The 13679-nt window shown below is 44.9% G+C and overlaps 1 protein-coding gene across 2 annotated transcripts in view; it reads left to right on the plus strand.

Annotated features, from left to right (window-relative positions):
* Positions 1–13679, plus strand: part of acad8 (acyl-CoA dehydrogenase family, member 8) — a 123980-nt gene that overhangs the window by 61421 nt on the left and 48880 nt on the right. For both annotated transcript variants that reach the window (XM_072592984.1, XM_072592985.1), the window contains one exon: positions 12865–13000. In XM_072592984.1, the coding sequence (XP_072449085.1) occupies positions 12865–13000 (136 nt within the window). The remainder of the gene's footprint in view (positions 1–12864; positions 13001–13679) is intronic.

Genomic DNA, 13679 nt, shown 5'->3' on the forward strand with positions numbered 1-13679 from the left:
AAAGATAGAACTAGAATCAGTCTTGACAGATTATATGAACATTTCTTTACAAAGGATGCATGTGTATCTCCTAAACCAAATCCTAGTTCCTGTCTGATCCTATTTATATAGGAGCCCACCTGAATCTCTGGCTGAGTCCACCATCAGAATCCATTTATACACAACTTATTTACAACTAGCAATTTGTAAGATTGAGCTCACTGTGTTTAATAGCTAATTAAGGTGTCTAATCACATGTAACCGAGTAAAATTGGGGACTTGTGGTGCAGAAGTAGAAGCCCTACGTCTGATCTGTGAGGCCCAGATTCAAGGTCCCTCTGCCATAATATATCCAAGAAGGCTGATTAAAAATAACTAGGTGATTATACTTCAGGCTCTTGTAGCACCATGGTAGGTTCACATCCCACCTGCTGCAATGATATGTAATAAGACCTCTGTAACCGTCCAACTCATCCATGCCGACCAGATATCCTAAATAAATATAGACCCATTTGGCACCATGTCTCTCAAAACTCTTCTGATTCATGTACCCATCTAAATGTTTTAAATGTTTTTAAAACATTATAAACATGTAATTGTACAAGCCTCTTCCACTACTTCTGGTGGCTCATTCCATACATGCACCACCCTCTGCATGAAAAAGTGCCCCTTAGGACCCATATAACATAGAACAGTACACCACAGGCCCTTCAGCCCTTGATGTTGTGCCAGCCTGCTATCCTACGCCAAGGTCAGATCTATAGACATGGACCGAAGATCCCTTTGTTCCTCTATACTGCCAAGAATCCTGCTTTGAACCCTGTATTCTGCATTCAAATTCGACCTTCCAAAGCAAATGATTTCACACTTTTCCAAGTTGAACTCCATCTGCCACTTATCAGCTTAGCTCTGTATTCTGTCAATGTGTTGTTGCAACCCACAACAACCCTCCATACTATCCACAACTCCACCAACCTTTGTGTCATTAGCAAACCTACGAACCCACGCTTCCACTCATCCAAGTCATTTGTAAAAATCACAAAGAGCAGAGGTCCCAGAACTGATCTCTGTGGAACACCACTGGTCACTGAGCTCCAGGCTGAATACTTTCCATTTACTACCACCCTCTGTCTCTAAGGACCAACCAATTCTGTATCCAGACAGACAGGTTTCCCTGTATCCCATGCCTCCTTACTTTCTGAATGAGCCTACAATGGGGAACCTTCTCAAACCTTATCCCCGGTCCCCAATGCCTTATCTTCACCATGGACATCCAGTCCCTGCACACCTCCATCCCCCATCACGAAGGACTCAAAGCCCTCCGCTTCTTCCTTTCCCGCCGTACCAACCAGTACCCTTCCACCGACACCCTCCTTCGACTGACTGAACTGGTCCTCACCCTAAACAACTTCTCTTTCCAATCCTCCACTTCCTCCAAACCAAAGGAGTAGCCATGGGCACCCACATGGGCCCCAGCTATGCCTGCCTCTTCGTAGGATATGTGGAACAGTCCATCTTCCGCAGCTACACTGGCCCCACCCCCCACCTTTTCCTCCGCTACATCGATGACTGTGTCGGCGCAGCCTCGTGCTCCCACAAGGAGGTTGAGCAGTTCATCCACTTTACCAACACTTTCCACCCCGACCTCAAGTTCACCTGGACCGTCTCAGACTCCTCCCTCCCCTTCCTAGACCTTTCCATTTCTATCTCAGGTGACCGAATCGACACGGACATTTACGATTAACCGACCGACTCCCATGGCTACCTAGACTACACCTCCTCCCACCCTGCCCCCTGTAAAAATGCCATCCCATAGTCCCAATTCCTTCGTCTCTGCCGCATCTGCTCCCAGGAGGACCAGTTCCAAAACCGTACCACCCAGATGGCCTCCTTCTTCAAGGACCTCCAATTTCCCCCCAGATGTAGTCGACGATGCCCTCCACCGCATCTCTTCCATTTCCCGCTCCTCCGCCCTTGAGCCCCGCCCCTCCAACCGCCACCAGGACAGAACCCCACTGGTCCTCACCTACCACCGCACCAACCTCCATGTACAGCGTATCATCCACCGTCATTTCCGCCACCTCCAAACAGACCCCACCACCAGGGATATATTTCCCTTCCCTCCCCTATCAGTGTTCCGAAAAGACCACTCCCTCCATGACTCCCTCGTCAGGTCCACACCCCCCACCAATCCAACCTCCACTCCCGGCACCTTCCCCTGCAACCTCAAGAAATGCAAAACTTGCGCCCACACCTCCCCCCTTATCTCCCTCCAAGGCCCCAAGGGACACTTCCATATCCGCCACAAATTCACCTGCACCTCCACACACATCATCTATTGCATCCGCTATATTGGGGAGACAGGCCACCTACTTGTGGAACATTTCAGAGAACACTTCTGGGACACCCGGACCAACCAACCCAATCACCCCGTAGCCCAACACTTCAACTCCCCCTCCCACTCCACCAAGGGCATGCAGGTCCTTGGACTCCTCCATCGCCAGACCATGGCAACACGACGGTTGGAGGAAGAGTGCCTCATCTTCCGTCTGGGAACCCTCCAACCACAAGGGATGAACTCAGATTTCTCCAATTTCCTCATTTCCCCTCCCCCCACCTTGTCTCAGTCAAATCCCTCGAACTCAGCATCGCCTTCCTAACCTGCAATCTTCTTCCTGACCTCTCCGCCCCCGCCCCACTCCAGCCTATCACCCTCACCTTGACCTCCCTCCACCTATCGCATTCCCAACTCCCCTCCCCCAAGTCCCGCCTCCCTACCTTTTATCTTAGCCTGCTGGACACACTTTCCTCATTCCTGAAGAAGGGCTTATGCCCAAAACGTCGATTCTCCTGCTCCTTGGATGCTGCCTGACCTGCGCTTTTCCAGCAACACATTTTCAGCTCTGATCTCCAGCATCTGCAGTCCTCACTTTCTCCTCGAACCTTATCAAAAGCCTTACTAAAATCCAGGCATACCACATTCACTGCTCTACGTTCATCAACATGTTTTGTCACATCCTGAAAGAATTCAATAAGGTTTGTGAGACATGACTTCCCCCTCACAAGGCCATGCTGTCTATCTCTAATCAAACTGTGCAAGTAATCACAAATCCTACTTCTCAGAATCCTCTCCAATACTTTGCACACCAGAGACTGAAGTCTGTAATTTCCAGGATTATCCCTGTTCCTTTTCTTTAGTACGGGAATAACATTTGCCACCCGCCGATCATCTGGCACTACTCTAATGGACAATGAGGATACAACGATTATCGCCAAAGGTGCAGCAATCACTTCCCTCATTTCCTGTAGTAACCTCTGGTATATCCCATCTGGCCCTGTTGATTTATCTATCCTTCTGTTTTTCAGAATTTTCAGTACATCCTCCTTCTGAATGTCAACCTTTTAAATCTTTCCCCTCTCACCTTAAACCTATGCTGTGTAGTTTTGGACTCCCCTCAGCCAGGGAAAAGCCCTTGAGTATTTACTCTATCCATGCCCCTCAAAATTGTATAAAGCTCTATAAGGTCACCCCTCAGCCTCCAACACTCCAGGGAAAACAGTGCCACCCTATTCAGTCTCTCCCTGTAGCTCAAACCCTCCAATCTGGCAACATCCTTATAAATCTTTTCTGAACCCTTTCAAGTTTCACAGCATCCTTCCTATAGTAGGGAGACCAGAATTGCATGCAGTTTTCCAAAAATGGCCGAACCAATATCCTGTACAGCAGCAACATGACTTTCTAACTCCTACACTCAATGCACTGACCAATAAAGGCAAGCATTCCAAATGCCTTCTTCACTATTTAATCTACCTGTGACTTCACTTTCAAGGAGCTATGAATCTGCACTTCAGCAACACACCCCAGCACCTTATCATTAAGTGTATAAGTCCTGCCTTGATTTGCCTTTCCAAAATACAGCACCAAATATTTATCTAAATTAAACTCCATCTGCTACTCCTCAGCTCATTAGCTCATCTGAGGTAACCTTCGCTGTTCACTACATCGCCAATTTTAGTGTCATCTGCAAACTTGCTAACCATATCTCCTAAAAAGCTATATTTAGGGAATTACAGGAACTGGCTTCTCTTCAGTTTGTTGCTTATTATCTAGCCTCTCAGGAAGGGTTCCCTGAGTGCTGGGTTTCTTTTGCAAAGATCTGTAAACATGCAATCATCTAATATTTTGGAGTGGAATAAGTAGTATAAACCCTTGGAATAATTAATACAATAACAAACTTGTAATCCAAATGCTGAATTAATTATGCAATTTAGTTCTGCTGATGAAGGAAATGTAAGTTCATGTTTAAAACCCATAGTTTCTTTTGATGAGATCAGAATTTTCCGTCCTCCCTTTTGTAAACTCTTCACCAAATAAGATGATCTTCCAACAGATCTAGCCTGTTCACTATCTACAAACCACAAGTCGAAAATGCTCTCCACTTGCCTGGATGAGTCCTGCTCCACTAAGACTTGAAGCTCAATGTCATTCAAGTTAAAGTAGCCCACTTACTTGGCAGCTTATTCACCATTTCAGTCATTCACTCACTCCGTGACTGGTGCACTTCAGCAACTCACCAAAGTTCCTTCAACAGCATTTTTTTAAACCTGTGGCCTTACCTTCTAGAAAGACAATGGTGGCAGATGAATGGGAACAGCACCTGCGAGTTATGCTTCAAAACCCACCCCCCCACCATCCTGACTTGGAACTGTATTGTCATCCCTTCATTGTCGCTGGGTCAAAATCCTGGAACATGAGAAAGTGATATGCAGTAGTAATGCCACTGGACAAATAATTCTGACCCCAGGGCTATGTTCTGGGGGCATGGGTTAAAATCCATACAATGTGTCAAAAGAGAGCTGGTTATGAATTTGAAAGTGATTAATTTTGAGGCGACAGAGATAGGGCTGGATAGCTATTTCAAACAAGGATTGAATGGCCTCCTTAGAACATAGACATAGAACACTACAGTGCAGAACGGGCCGTTCGGCCATCGATGAAACCAGTGAACTATTCTCGGCTCATCCCCCTACACTATCCCATCATTATCTATGTGCTTATCCAAGTTTTGTTTAAATCTCCCTAATATAGCTGAGTTAACTACATTGGCAGGTAGTCCATTCCATGCCCTTACCACTCTCTGAGTAAAGAACCTGCCTCTGACATCTGTCTTAAATCCATCACCCCTCAATTGTAGTTATGCCCCCTCATACAAGCTGACATCATCATCCTAGGAAAAAGATTATCACTGTCTACCTTATCAAATCCTCTGATCACCTTGCATGTCTCTATCAAATTTTCTTTTTGTCACCGCCTTTCCAATGAGAACAGACCCAAGTCTCTCAGCCTTTCCTCATAGGACCTTCCCTCCAGACCAGGCAACATCCTGGTATATCTCCTCTGCACCTTTTCCAAGGTTTCCACATCCTTGCTGAAATATGGCGACTAGAACTGTACACAATATTCCAAGTGCGGCCGCATTAGCTTTTTATATAGTTGCAGCATGATATTGCGGCTCCTGAACTCAATCCTTCTACCAATGAAACCTAACACACCATATGCCTTCTTAACAGCACTATCAATCTGGGTGGAAACTTTCAGGGATCTATGTACATGGACTCCAAGGTCCCTCTACACATCCACACTACCAAGAATCTTTCCATTGACCCAGTACTCTGCCTTCCTGTTATTCTTCCCAAAGTGCATCACCTCACATTTAGCTGCACTGAACTCCATTTGCCACCTCTGAGCCCAATTCTGCAGTTCATCCAATTCGCCCTGCAACCTGTAACATTCTTCCAAACTGTCCACTACTCCACTGACTTTAGTGTCATCTGCAAATTTGCTAATCCATCCACCTATGCCTACGTCTGTCATTTATAAAAATGACAAATCAGCAGTGGTCCCAAAACAGATCCTTGTGGCACACCACTAGTAACCGGACTCCAGACTGAATATTTTCCATTAACCACCACTCGCTGCCTTCTTTCAGAAAGCCAGTTTCTAATCCAAACTGCTAAATCACCCTCAATCCCATGCCTCTGCGCTTCTCAAACAGCCTACCATGTGGAACCTTATCAAAGGCTTTACTGAAGTTCATGTATACCACATCAACTGCCCTACCCACATCTACATGCTTGGTCACCTTCTCAAAAAACTCAATGAGGTTTGTGAGACACGATCTGCCCTTGATGAAACCAAGTTGACTATCTGAAATCAAATTGTTGCTTGCTGGATGATTATAAATCCTATCTCTTATAATCCTTTACAAAATCTTTCCCACAATAGAAGTAAGGCTCACTGGTCTATAATTACCTGGGTCATCTCTACTGCCCTTCTTGAACAAGGGCACAACATTTGCAATCCTCCAGTGCTCTGGTACTAAACCTGTAGACAATGACGACTCAAATATTAAAGCCAAAAGCTTTGCTGTCTCCTCCCTAGCTTCCCAGAAAATCCTTGGATAAATCCCATCCGCCCCAGGGGACTTGTCGACTTTCATTCCTTCTAGAATGATAACACTTCTTCGAAACTAACCTCGATCCTTTTTAGTCTAATATCTCATGGAACATAGAACATAGAAGAATACAGCGCAGTACAGGCCCTTCGGCCCTCGATGTTGCGCCGATCAAAGCCCACCTAACCTATACTAACCCACTATCCTCCATATACCTATCCAATGCACGCTTAAATACCCATAAAGAGGGAGAGTCCACCACTGCTACTGGCAGGGCATTCCATGAACGTACGACTCGCTGAGAGAAGAACCTACCCCTAACATCAGTCCTATATCTACCCCCCCTTAATTTAAAGCTATGCCCCCTTGTAATAGCTGACTCCATACGTGGAAAAAGGTTCTCACTGTCAACCCTATCTAACCCCCTAATCATCTTGTACACCTCTATCAAGTCACCCCTAAACCTTCTTTTCTCCAATGAAAACAACCCCAAGTGCCTCAGCCTTTCCTCATAGGATCTTCCTACCATACCAGGCAACATCCTGGTAAACTTCCTCTGCACCCGTTCCAGTGCCTCCACATCCTTCCTATAGTATGGCGACCAAAACTGCACACAATATTCCAGATGCGGCCGCACCAGAGTCTTATACAACTGCAGCATGACCTCAGGACTCCGGAACTCCATTCCTCTACCAATAAAAGCCAGTACGCCATATGCCTTCTTCACTGCACTATTTACCTGGGTGGCAACTTTCAGAGATCTGTGTACATGGACACCAAGATCCCTCTGCTCTTCCACACTACCAAGTATCCGACCATTAGCCCAGTACCCCATCTTTTTATTACTCTTACCAAAGTGAATCACCTCACACTTAGCTACATTGAACTCCATTTGCCACCTTTCTGCCCAGCTCTGCAGCTTCTCTATATCCCGCTGTAACCTGCCACATCCTTCCTCACTGTCTACAACTCCTCCGACTTTCGTATCATCCGCAAACTTGCTCACCCAACCTTCTAACCCTTCCTCCAGGTCATTTATAAAAATGACAAACAGCAATGGTCCCAAAACAGATCCTTGCGGAACACCGCTAGTGACGGCACTCCAAGATGAACCTTTGCCATCAACTACTACCCTCTGTCTTCTTCCAGAGAGCCAATTCCTAATCCAAACCTCCAACTCACCCTTAATGCCATATCTCTGTATTTTCTGCAGTAGCCTACCATGGGGGACCTTATCAAACGCCTTACTAAAATCCATATATACCCCATCTACCGCTTTCCTCTCATCTACCTCCTTAGTCACCTTCTCAAAGAATTCAATAAGGTTTGTGAGGCACGACCTGCCCTTCACAAAACCATGCTGACTATCCTTGATCACATTATTCTTATCCAGATGTGCATAAATCCTATCCCTTACAATTCTCTCTAAGACTTTGCCCACAACAGAAGTGAGACTCACTGGCCTATAGTTACTAGGATTATCCCTAGTCCCCTTCTTGAACAAGGGAACCACGTTTGCTAGCCTCCAGTCCTCTGGCACTACTCCTGTAGACAAAGAGGACACAAAAATCAAGGCCAAATCTTCTCCTCTACAATATTTTCCTTTTCCTGAGTGAAAACCGATGAGAAATGTTTGTTTAGCACCTCTCTGATCTCCACACTCAACTTCCAACTTCTGCTTTTTCTGACCCTATTCCTACCCGAGACATCCTTTTATTCCTCAGGTACTGTAGAAAGCTTTAGGGTTCTCCTTTATTCTATTTGCTAAAGCCTGCTAGTGTCCTCTCTTTGCTCTTGTTAACTCTCTCTTTGGGCGGCATGGTGGCACAATGGTTAGCACTGCTGCCTCTCAGCGCCCGTGTCTGCATGGGTTTCCTCCGGGTGCTCCAGTTTCCTCCCACAGTCCAAAAATGTGCAGGTTAGGTGAATTGGCCATGCTAAATTGCCTGTAGTGTTGGGTGAAGGGGTAAATGTAGGGTAATGGGTCTGGGTGTGTTGTTCTTCGGAGGGTCAGTGTGGACTTGTTGGGCTGAAGGGCCTTTAACCACACTGTAAGTAATCTAATCTTTAAATCCTTCCTAGCTGATCTGTAACTCTTCATCGCCTCATCTGAACCATCTTACCTCATCAACACACAAGCCTCCTTCTTCTGCTTAACAAGAGATGCAATTTCTGTAGTAAACCACGGTTCCCTTACCTTATCACTCCCTCCCTGCCTGACAGGGACATACCTATCAAGGACACGCAATATCTGTTCCTTAAACCAGCTCCACATTTCCATGGTCTGCATCCCCTGCATTTTGCTACCCCATTCTATGCATCCTAATTTTTGCCTAATCGCATTATAATTGCCCTTGTCCCATCGATAACTCTTGACCTGTGGCATGTACCTATCCCTTTCCATCGCTAAACTAAACATAACTAAATTATGGTCACTCTCTCCAAAGTGCTCACCTACAACTAAATCAAGCACCTGGCCTGGTTCATTACTAAGTACTAGATCCAGTGTAGCCTCCCCTCTTGTCGGCCCTTCAACATACTGTGTCAGGAAACCCTCCTGTACACATTGGACAAAAGCTGATCCATCCGACGTACTAGAGTTATCACATTTCCAGTCAATGTTGGGGAAGTTAAAGTCCCCCATAATGACCACCCTGTTCCTTTCACTCCGACCCAGAATAATTTTGCCAATTCTCTCTTCCACTTCCCTGGAACTCAGCGAAGGCCTATTAAAAAAAACTCTAAGCAGTGTGACATCTCTCCTGTTTCTAACCTCAGCCCAAACGACGTCAGTGGACGAGTCCTTGTCAAAAGTTCTTTCAGCCACCGTTATACTATCCTTGACTAACAAGGCCACGCCTCCCCCTCTTTTACCGCTTTGCTTGTTCTTAATGAAAGATCTAAATGCTGGAACCTGCAACATCCATTCCTCACACTGCTCTATCCATGTCTCCGAAATGGCCACAACATCGAAGTCCCAGGTACCTATCCATGCTGCAAGCTCACCTACCTTCGGATACTTCTGGCTTTGAAGTAGACACACTTTAAACCAGCTTGTTGTCTGCCAGCACATTCCTGCATTCATGAAATCCTGTCCCTGTCCTTCCCACTCTCATCCTCCTCGACATTGCAATTACACTTCCGGTTCCCATTCCCCTGCTGAGCAAGTTTAAACCCACCCGAATAGCACCGGCAAATTTCCCACCCAGGACATTAGGACCCCTCTGGTTCAAGTGAAGACCGTCCTGTTTGTACAAGTCCCACCTTCCCCAGAATGAGCCCCAATTATCCAATTACCTGAAACTCTCCCTCTTGCACCATCCTTGCAGCCACGTGTTCAGCTGATATCTCTCCCTATTCCTTGCCTCGCTATCATGTGGCACGTGTAACAATCCAGAGATAGCAACTCTGTTAGTTCTAGATCTCAGCTTCCACCCTAGCTCCCTGAAATCCTGCCTTACATCCCTATCCCTCTTTCTGCGTATGTCGTTAGTACCTACATGGACCACGACTTGAGGCTGGTCACCCTCTCCCTTCAGGACCCCAAAGATACAATCCGAGACATCACGGACCCTGGAACCTGGGAGGCAATACACCAACCATGATCCTTGTTTGTTCCCAACAAACCTTCTATCTGAGCCTCTAACTATTGAGTCCCCAATGACTAACACTCTCCTCCTTTCCCTCCTTTCCTTCTGTGCAACAGGGATAGGCTCTGTGCCAGAGACCTGGGCCCCACTGCATACTCCTGGTACATCGTCACCCTCAACAGTATCCAAAACTGTATGTATGTTTTTCTGTGCTGTAAAGTCCCACCATGGCAGATGATAAAATTTTCATTCATTAAAAACTAGCATTATGCTATAGAAACTCAATTGGTTTACTAATGCTTTTTAGAAAGGGAGATCTGCCGTCCTTATCCTGTCTGGACTACATGTGACTCCAGACCTACAGCAATGTGGTTTACTCTTAAGTGCCCTCTGCAATATCCAAGTATATCATTTAGTTAGGGCAACTAGAGATGGGCAATATTTATTGAGTCTTAATGATTTGCTAATTGCAGCTGAATACTGCAGACCGAGAGATGCGGGTCATGACTCCTGAGGCAATGATAATGAAATTTTCATCGCTACCAGTAAAGCAGGTCCTTGTGGCCCAGTGAGTAACAGATCTAACTACAAGAGGTTACCCCAGTGTGAAACAATCTGCTGATGCACCTTTGCTGTAAGATGAGCAAAGTGATGCTTGGCCTATGGATCTCACGATCGGGCTAAGACCTTTCACAGGCGTACCCTCTTGTTTGCTGTGCTTCAACAGAGCCAGCTAAGGCCCATCATGATTACCAAGGCTGGTCTTCCTGCTCCTATGCTTCCATCAACTGTTTCTTCTTCAAAAATGAAAAAGCAAAAAACTCTATACGCTATCCTGAAAATGATTAGTCAGGGCAATTAATCCAAACTCACTAAAAACAATCAGTCTTTCAACTTTAAAAACCCTTGCTAGCTCTGTGATGAATGAAGCAAGGGACTCTAATCATCCAAATCACTGCATATAACTGCCCTGTTAAATAGCTCGCCAATTATTTTGGTCATTTTCTGTGACCTGTCCCATGAGGTGTTACCTTCCAGTCTGCCTGTGAGCATGGTACCAGTGATGTTGCGGAACCTGATAGACATATATTCAATCTATCAATCACATTATTAAACTCACTAAGGATGATCATGGTGAGAACAGGGTGTTATGTTGAAGGCCATGACCTCAAATATGGACCAGGGTTGTGTAAACTGAGCGGCCTGGGAACTGTAGTAAACAAAAATACTACCACTCAAAATCAGTCTTGAATGATCTCTGACTCTGGATATGCACAGATATGCAGTTTATGGGATGGGGGTCTATAAATAAATTGTCTTATGATTGAATCTATGTGAATTCAGTAACTACAAAAACTGATTTAAACCAATAGTATCTAAGGTGAAAGGAATTCTAGCAATTTTGTGTTCTTGATAGAAATGATTTAATCATCAACCAGTTTGTAGCACCCTTTCCTTTGTGATAAAATTCCATTTCAGATTTGAGAGCGTAAAAGTTAAAGCTGGCATGTCAATTTAATTGGATGTGAGCATAAGAGGTATATTTAGTAAGTTTGCAGATGACATCAAAATTGGAGGTGTAGTGGACAACGAAGAAAGTTACCTCTGATCACAATGGGATCTTGATCAGATGGGCCAGTGGGCTGAGGAGTAGCAGTTGGTCTTTAACTTAGATAAATGCAAGTTGCTGCATTTTGGGAAAGCAAATCAGGGCAGGACTTATACACTTAATGGTGAGGTCCTAGGGAGTTTTGCTGAACAAAGAGAACTTGGAATGTAGGTTCATAGCTCCTTGAAAGTAGAGTCACAGGTAGATAGGATACTGAAGAAGACATTTGGTTTGCTTTCCTTTTATTGGTCAGAGTATTGAGTACAGGAGTTGGGAGGTCATGTTGCAGCTATATAAGACTTTTGGAATGTTGCGTGCAATTCTGGTCTCCTTCCTATCGGAAGGATGTTGTGAAACTTGAAAGGATTCAGAAAAGATTTGCAAGGATGTTGCCAGGGTTGGAGGATTTGAGCTATAGGGAGGGGTTGAATGGGCTGGGCTGTTTTCCCTTGAGCGTCAGAGGCTGAAGGATGACTTTATAGAGGTCTATACAATCATAAGGATAGGATAAATAGAGAAAGTCCTTTCCCTGGGGTAGGGGAGTCCAGAACTGAAGGGCATAGGTTTAGGGTGAGAGGGGAAATATATAAAACAGACCTAAAGGGCAACCTTTTCTCACCGAGGGTGGTAAGTGTATGGAATGAGCTACCAGAGGAAATGGTGGCAGCTGGTACAAGTATAACATTTTAAAAGTTATCTGGATGGGTATATGAATAGGAAGGGTCTGGAGGGATATGGGCGTGTGCTGACAAATGGGACTAGAGTAGGCTAGGATAACTGGACGAGTTGGACTAAATGGTCTGTTTTCATGCTGTACATCTCTATGACTTTATAACACCTTCATCCAATGGCAAATAAAAAACAAATTCACTTAATAACAGCACTCTGGGGCACACTACACCACATGATTCAAGAAAGCAACTTGGCATTGCCACCTCCAGGGAAATTAGGGATGGGCAATAAATACTGGCCTGGCCAGTTGTGCCCACGCCCTGTGATCATTCATTACTTAAAAAAAAGTTAATCTGAGTCACAATGCAAGCAGCTTCACCTGCTGTCTTGTCTTTATCTACAATCTGTCCTCTTTGTGAACAAGGAGTTGGTCTGTGTCTTTAATTAGGTTACTCTGTTGACTAAGTCCATGACAAAATCATCCAGTTCATATTGTCTAAATTGTAAATCTGTAAATTGAGCAAGCATCATGTGACTAATTTCTGCCTTAATATTTAAGGTTGGTTGGAACTCTCAGCCAACTCGAGCTGTGATATTTGAGGACTGTGCTGTTCCCGTTGGTAATTTGATTGGAAAAGAAGGTGATGGATTTTCCATAGCCATGCATGGACTGAATGGCGGAAGAATCAACATAGGTAAGAAAACTTGAGAAATTGTTCAAAGAATTAATGGGCTGTTCATCGTCCCCCTCATTGAAGAGAAGGTCCCAGTTTGAGCAATACTTCCATTCTTTAACTAAAAGAAAAGTATTGCAGATGCTGGAAATCTGAAACAAAAAAAAACAAAAATGCCAGAGGAACTCAGCAAGTCTGGTAGCTTCTGTGGAGAAAGAACAGCCTAAAAATGTTTTTCAGAGCAGTTTGAAATGACTGGTGGTTGTAGTCAGGTTCTGTCATGTGACAGCTACCACAAACTAGGGTCTAATAAGTGCTTGCTGATGATCCAGTCAGTGCCAGGGCATGGGGTCTGGTTGGTGCCAGCTGGCAGTGTGCAGGATCTGGTTGGTGCCAGCTGTCTGGATGAATTGTCTACAGAGTGTAGTTGCATATTTTTGAGTGGCCACTTGCATCTACAACATCCCTGACTTCTTTTATGTTTGTTGAATGTCGAAACATGCTGCAACAAATTTCAGTGTTTGCCTCCTAGTAGATAGTTCCTCTACATTGCTTTCCCAGTTGAAATGCTGAAGTTTATAAGGCTCTTCATATTAGGATGCCCGGATGACATTTATATTGACCACCTTGCTGCCTTATGCTGTTCCCAATCGAAAATGACGGATCCTGTTGTCCTCAATTTGAGAGACCTGGTCTGTCC

The sequence above is a fragment of the Chiloscyllium punctatum genome, chromosome 23 (assembly GCF_047496795.1).
Source record: "Chiloscyllium punctatum isolate Juve2018m chromosome 23, sChiPun1.3, whole genome shotgun sequence".
NCBI lineage: Eukaryota > Metazoa > Chordata > Chondrichthyes > Orectolobiformes > Hemiscylliidae > Chiloscyllium > Chiloscyllium punctatum.